Here is a 6,815-nt window from a genome sequence, read left to right as displayed (position 1 = left end):
GAGTCTAATTGCATGTTTGGCGCTTGCTATTGTGACTCAATATTTGCTCTTGCTCATAACATGGTTTATCTTTTACCATGTGGCAACTTTAGTTTGATTTTCACCTCTTTGGAGTCCCCTAAAGAATTGCTTTTGAAAAATGCTTTGATGCCACCAAACTCAAAATTGCACCAATGCAAAATTAGCCATATTAACATTTAGAGGATGAAGTGTTTCTATTCAAGCGCTTGTTTTGGTGCTAAAATGGCACATTTACTTCTAGACATTGAAATACGTTGAATTATTATTGTGTGCGATATCCAGGAACTCGGAAACTGATAGCTACTCGGTCAGCCTGGGAGCAGTAACTAATATGTCAATCGACCTGTTAACTGGATTAATAGGTCGACCATTAATCGATAGATTAAATAGTAACCTGCCAGCACAAGCAGCTAGCTATTGATGTGTAAGTCTAGGGTTGCGGTTAGGGATGAACATCGAAATAATTAAAAAAGTGAATGAAATAGTGACAAGCAATGCTAGCAAACAAGAACTTTGTTTGTCTTTTATTCCCAAGCTTGAACTAGCACCGGTCGGGGTCACACATGATGGTGCATGCCATTTTATTTGTCATCGTTACAACCATTGGTGCATCAGCTAAGCAACGATGATCCATCTACCTATTAGCAATTTTCATTGGCCACCAATGCCGGCAACTATGCTGGCAAATGGTGCGTTGATGGTGGAGCAGTCAGGTCGGACATACACGTTGCACATGTTTGGAAGGGTTCTCAATACCAATGACCTGATCACCTCATATTGAGCTGGTTGTTGAGGTTGGATGATGCCCTGTCCCTGGACAAGCTGAAACAGTGGTCGCAGGATCTGTATGCCTTGTTGTTCTTGCTGCATGATGATGGCATGCACCACGCTATGGATGGCTGTGCACTGGAGCTGACGAGGAATCTGTGCTAGTTGTTGGCAACATTGTTGCTGCATCACCTGGCAATCACTTCGTGGCAAGATCATTGACACGAGGGACGACACTAATGACACGGGGTTGCATTGCTGCAAGAGGTAATTCTTGCAGGGGTTCATCTGTTGTTGTAGATATGGCTGAATCAACGGTTGTTGCTGCTGGGGGAATGATTGTTGCGGTTGTTGGGGCTGCGGGAATTGTTGTTGGGGCTGGGGAAAAGGTTGTTGTGGTTGCTGTGACTGGGGAAATGGTTGTTGGGGTTGTTGAGGCTGGGGGAATGGTTGTTGGGGAAATGGTAGTTGGGGTTGTTGGGGCTGGGGAAATGGTTGTTGTGGTTGCTGGGGCTGGGGAAATTGTTGTTGTGGTTGTTGTGGTTGGGGAAATACTTGCTGTGGTTGAAGGGGGAATGTTTGTTGGGGTTGGGGAAACACTTGTTGTGGTTGCTGGGAGAATGGTTGGGGCTGGGGGAATGGTTGTTGTTGTGGCCATTGTACTTGGCCGCTAGGGTCGACCTGTATATTGGCGGTGGCGATGGTTAGAGCCGCTGCAAAGATTGTGAGGATGAGTAAGGTCTTCATGGTGAATTTGTGTCAACTATTACTTACTTGGATTTGATGATTGTGCTCTAGTTGTGTGAAGGATGGATGATGGTATGGAGCCTACATATTGCAGGCTCTTTTATAGCTACCATGGTTAGGTTTCTTTTCATTATTGCTTTCCTTTTTAAAAGTGATTCAATGCTTATCGAACTGATTATCTGGTTTGTTGTGTTTGGTGGCACTACATACAAACACAATTTTGGAGTGATCATCAAAGTTGCCAAGTTCTTTATTTACATTATCTAAGTGAGAAACATCATAATGCAATGACTCATCCTACTCACTTTACTTGTCAAACAATTATCTGGATTGCATTCCTTTTGGATCTAAGTTTGTCATGTTGTACAAGTTATTAGAAATAAACCAAATCTTCGTAGCGTGACATGTTGTTCAGATAGATCAAGCTAGTACTCTTATGTTCGTTCTGGACTCTTGTTCTTTTTTAAACTAACTTGTAGTGTTGTATAGTAGGATGGTAAGATCAACAAGCTGATAGTAATGTTGTACACGTTCTCAATACATGACTCATCAAATTCTCCTTTTATGTCAAGTGTAGTAATGGTGTACACGTTATCAACACATGACTCATCATATTCCCTTTCAATGTCAAGGGTTGTAATTTCGTGCAAGTTATTAATAAATATTAGATTAGTACTGGCTTTACACTTCTTAATTGATTCAAGTACATTTGAAGGTTTGTTCTGGCTTCAATTGATTAATTTATTGAACTAAGTTTTTATCTACTATTTTGTAACATTTGATGCATTTAGTAAAAAAAGCAAGCAAGAAGAGGTGGTAAAATTGCTCATCAAGTCAATCTTCTTGTTTGTTTAATTACATAGTATCGACAGTTGACTCCTGAGCTTGTGAGCATATTTTTCCAAAATCAGAAACTACACTCAAGTTTTAACATGTTTCAAATGATTCACATTTTTATTTGAGGGTGTGCGTGTGTGTGTGTGTGTGGGGGGGGGGTGAAATAGGAACCTACATGTTGCCGGGTCTTGGTGTGACCTTAGTCATTTTTCTCGCTTGCCCCCCACCAAGGACGTTCCCTCCACGGGAGCACGCGATATGAACACGGAGCTACTAGAGTGAGCATGGTGTGGCCCTTGCTGTTGGATTCGGCACTAGCACTCATTCCACTATGTCTGACGGCATCGACATCACCCCTGCCACCTTGTCCAACGGCCAAGAAGATGCCCCCCTCACGCGTTTGCTATGGGGTGTGGCCTGGGCCCTATGCTCGGACAACATCCAGGCCATCTCAACCATCCGCTCGTCCTGGGCTAGGCACACCATTCCTACATCAACATTGGAGAAAATTCGATGAGATCAAACACTTTGAACTGACCAATGGCAAAAGAATATGCGAAAGATACAAGAGGTGCCGGTTTGGCCACGCCGTACCTGACACCGGCCTTGTGATTTCGAAAGTTGGTGGCTTTACCTATGAGAAGTAATGAGGGAGTCCCCCTAAGGGATTTGCCATCAAAAACTTTGCCCAGGATATCGGAAGCATACGGGCTTTCCAATTGTTGGATGCCACGGCTGAGAGCCACGTGCATAACTTGGTCCAAGTGTTGGGAAACATAGCATGCAATTTCAAAAAATTTCCTACGCTCACGCAAGATCTATCTATGAGATGCATAGCAACGAGAGGGTGATAGTGTTGGGGAACGTAGCATGTAATTTCAAAAAATTTACTACGATCACGCAAGATCTATCTAGGAGATGCATAACAACGAGAGGGGGAGAGTGTGTCTACGTACCCTCATAGACCAAAAGCGGAAGCGTTAGGTTAACGCGGTTGATGTATTCGAACGTCTTCGTGATCCAACCGATCAAGTACCGAACGTACGACACCTCCGAGTTCAGCACACGTTCAGCTCGATGACGTCCCTCGAACTCTTGATCCAGCAAAGGGTCGAGGGAGAGTTCTGTCAGCACGACAGTGATGGTGATGTGATCCGTGCAGGGCTTCGCCTAAGCACTACGACGCTATGACTGAAGGAGTAAACTGTGGAGGGCGGCACTGCACACGGCTAAGAGAACAACTGATGTGCTATGGGGTGCCCCCTGCCACCGGATATAAAGGAGGGGAGGAGGAGGCGGCCGGCCAGGAAGGGCGCGCCATGGGGGGGAGTCCTATTAGGACTCTACTCCTAGTAGGATTCGCCCCCCCCCTTTTCCTTTCTTCATCGGAGGGGAAAAGGAAGGAGTGGGAGAGGGAGAGGGAAAGGGGGGCGCCGCCCCCTCCTAGTCCAATTTGACTGCCATGGGGGGGGCCACCCCTTGCGGCCCTCCTCTCTCTCCACTAAGGCCCATCTAGGCCCAATACTTCCCCCCCGGGGGGGGGGGGGGGGGTGTCCGGTAACCCCTCGGTACTCCGAAAAAATACCCGAACCATTCGAAACCATTCTGATGTCCGAATACTATCTTCCAATATATGAATCTTTACCTCTCGACCATTTAAAGACTCCTCATCATGTCCGTGATCTCATCCTGGACTCCAAACAAACTTTGGTCACCAAAATACATAACTCATAATACAAATCATCATCGAACGTTAAGCGTGCGGACCCTATGAGTTCGAGAACTATGTAGACATGACCGACACACATCTCCGGTCAATAACCAACTGCGGAACCTGGATTCTCATATTGGTTCCTACATATTCTATGAAGATCTTTTATCGGTTAAAACGCAATAACAACATACGTTATTCCCTTTATCATCGATATGTTACTTGACCGAGATTCGATCGTCGGTATTATCATACCTAGTTCAATCTCATTACCGGCAAGTCTCTTTACTCGTTCCATAATGTATCATCCCGTAACTAACTCATTAGTCACATTGCTTGCAAGGCTTATAGTGATGTGCATTACCGAGAGGGCCCAGAGATACCTCTTCGATCAATACAGCAAAAGCTGCCAGTAGAGACGTCAATTACATAGCTAGTGACTTGGTATTTCATCTCTAGCCAATTGTAGAGTCGTTTTAGTAAAGCGTCCTTCGAGCGTCTCCACATGAACCGTCTCAAACATTTAGACACACTTGATAGGCGTGTCTACATGACATGAGACGTTATATAAGGACGCTCAAGAGCGTGTCTACATGACATGAGATGCTATATAAGGACGTTCAAAAGCATGTCTACATGACTTGAGATGCTTTATAGGCATGCTCAAAAACGTTTCTAAAAAAATACATACGTTCTGCTAGACATGCCTGTATGATGTCGTACATTGTTGTATTTCATTATTTTGAATTGGATTTCTTTACCATGCCCTGCTGCACATGCAGATCATCAAATAATGTAGTTGTGTAGGCATTATTCAACATCACTGTTGCATTGCAATCATCACATTCTCATAACTGAAAAAGTTTCTCATAATCACAACCGCAAAACAAGTAGCAATGTGCAGGCCATTACAACTATTTTTATTACAAAGGGTATTGATACTTTACAAGTAAACTGTACATTCATACAATAATGTGTATTTCACTAGAAAATAAAGTTCTAATTCTAATTCTAACTATCTGAAAGTTGAAACCAATTTGAGAAAAAAATGGAAATTCTTAGTGGAAATCTATCTAAAAATTCTATATCTAGCTTGGTACATCAGCTTGACGGCCTTCGCAGCTTTTATGGATATGGCTTCTGGAAAAATGTGAAGATTTCCCTTGCACGTTTCAAGATTATTTCCGATATAAAACCTGTTATAATCTGTCCATACAATTAGTTTTGTCCTCTAAATCCTGCAATAAGAGCACATTAGCATCAGAAAAGGTGCAGGGAAATATAGAGAAGCAGAGCTAGATAATTTAAATAAGAAATATACATTGATTTCACAAAGAATAGTTATAATTTATGTGTTTCTTCTCTATTGAACTAAGATTTCTTAGGATTGACTGGTTATGCCTGTTGACACTAGTAATCTTCCGACCAATAGAAACTCTACACTAGTGGGGATGACACAACAAAGAAGTTTGAGCCAGCTGATCTAGGGATAATGCAGCTTATCTGTCAAACAGATGACGACTGCATTATTCTGAATCATCTTTGTCAGCAGAAAAGATTGGAACATGGATAAATGACACACCTTGTATTGGTCCCACATTGATTGCTCCTTATAAAAATGTATTCTTTTCACTTGCAAAAGATCATCTGCTGAACATTTCCATAATGTTAAATCCTCGGATATCTGCAAAACAGTAAGAAAACATTGTCTCATATGATAGTGTCAATGCAATAAAAAACTTACTAGCTGTTTGCTGACATCAAGAAATCACAGTGATGTTTGGTTATAGCTCATGTCGATTTGACAATATTATAATCTGTATAAAAATGACCAGTTAATGTGCGGACAGAAAAAAATACTGTATGTTGTTTGGTTAAAGCCCACATCAGTTTGATAGTATGACAATCTGTATAAAATTGACCAGCTAAACTGCTGTCAGAAAGAAATTACAATGTTTTGTTTGGTCATAGCCCACATAAATTTCAAAGAATTATAATCTGTTGTCATGTATAAAGGTAACACAGAGAAACTTTGATCACCTTAACATACTACAAAATCTATAGTCTTTATATACACTCTCGGAGATATCAGAAGTATATTATACTCTTACGTCACATGGCAACAAAATAAACGTGCCCCCATTGGATAGTAGCACAAAACAAGTGGACAATGGTATGGAAGGTGAGGTAATACTATGTATAAGTATTAATATTATCATACTAGATCCTCTGTGATATGTACAAAAACATGAATCCCATCATTCATTCTGATACATAACAAGGTGAACTCAACCAACACCCGAAATTAGAGCTCTGATCAATCACTCATAGGAGTTGTACTTATTGAAGAAGGAAAAACATGTTTGGGGGCAAACACAAATTGACAATAAAAAAATCAATTGGAAGGAGGATCATGGGGTACCACTGTACCAGGTGCCTTCCATGGGAGACGATGGACACATGGCTGCACATCCGCTACTCCTTGAACATCTAGCCTGCCAGCGCAGGAAGGAATCAATCTATGGCTGCAAGGTAGTGGTATCGGCTGCATCGTCCGATGGGGGCAGGGGGGGACTTTGGTTGGTAGCGAGCGGCATCACCCAAATGTCTGGGATGTATCAATGTCGGAAGTTATCCCCGTCAGGAGCCATGGATGCGCCGTATCTGGGGAGAGAGATACAACTTTTTTTTTGTTTCTTTGAGGGGTTTGGTATAGGGCAGTTGTGTGTAA

The 6,815-nt window shown here is 42.3% G+C and overlaps 1 protein-coding gene across 1 annotated transcript; it reads right to left on the bottom strand.

Moving 5' to 3' along the window:
* Positions 1 to 519: 519 nt before the first annotated feature.
* LOC125543790 (gamma-gliadin-like) lies at positions 520 to 1,627 on the bottom strand. Its single transcript, XM_048707290.1, has 2 exons — positions 1,284 to 1,627; positions 520 to 1,238 (listed from the first exon to the last, which is right to left on the bottom strand). The coding sequence occupies exons 1-2, from the start codon at positions 1,534 to 1,536 to the stop codon at positions 673 to 675; spliced, it is 819 nt and encodes a 272-aa protein (XP_048563247.1). The 5' UTR covers positions 1,537 to 1,627; the 3' UTR covers positions 520 to 672.
* Between the last annotated feature and the right edge of the window lie 5,188 nt (positions 1,628 to 6,815).

Source organism: Triticum urartu, chromosome 1, assembly GCF_003073215.2.
Source record: "Triticum urartu cultivar G1812 chromosome 1, Tu2.1, whole genome shotgun sequence".
Classification (NCBI taxonomy): domain Eukaryota; kingdom Viridiplantae; phylum Streptophyta; class Magnoliopsida; order Poales; family Poaceae; genus Triticum; species Triticum urartu.
The sequence above is the reverse complement of the archived record's forward strand: the minus strand, read 5'-3'. Positions and strand labels throughout refer to the sequence as shown.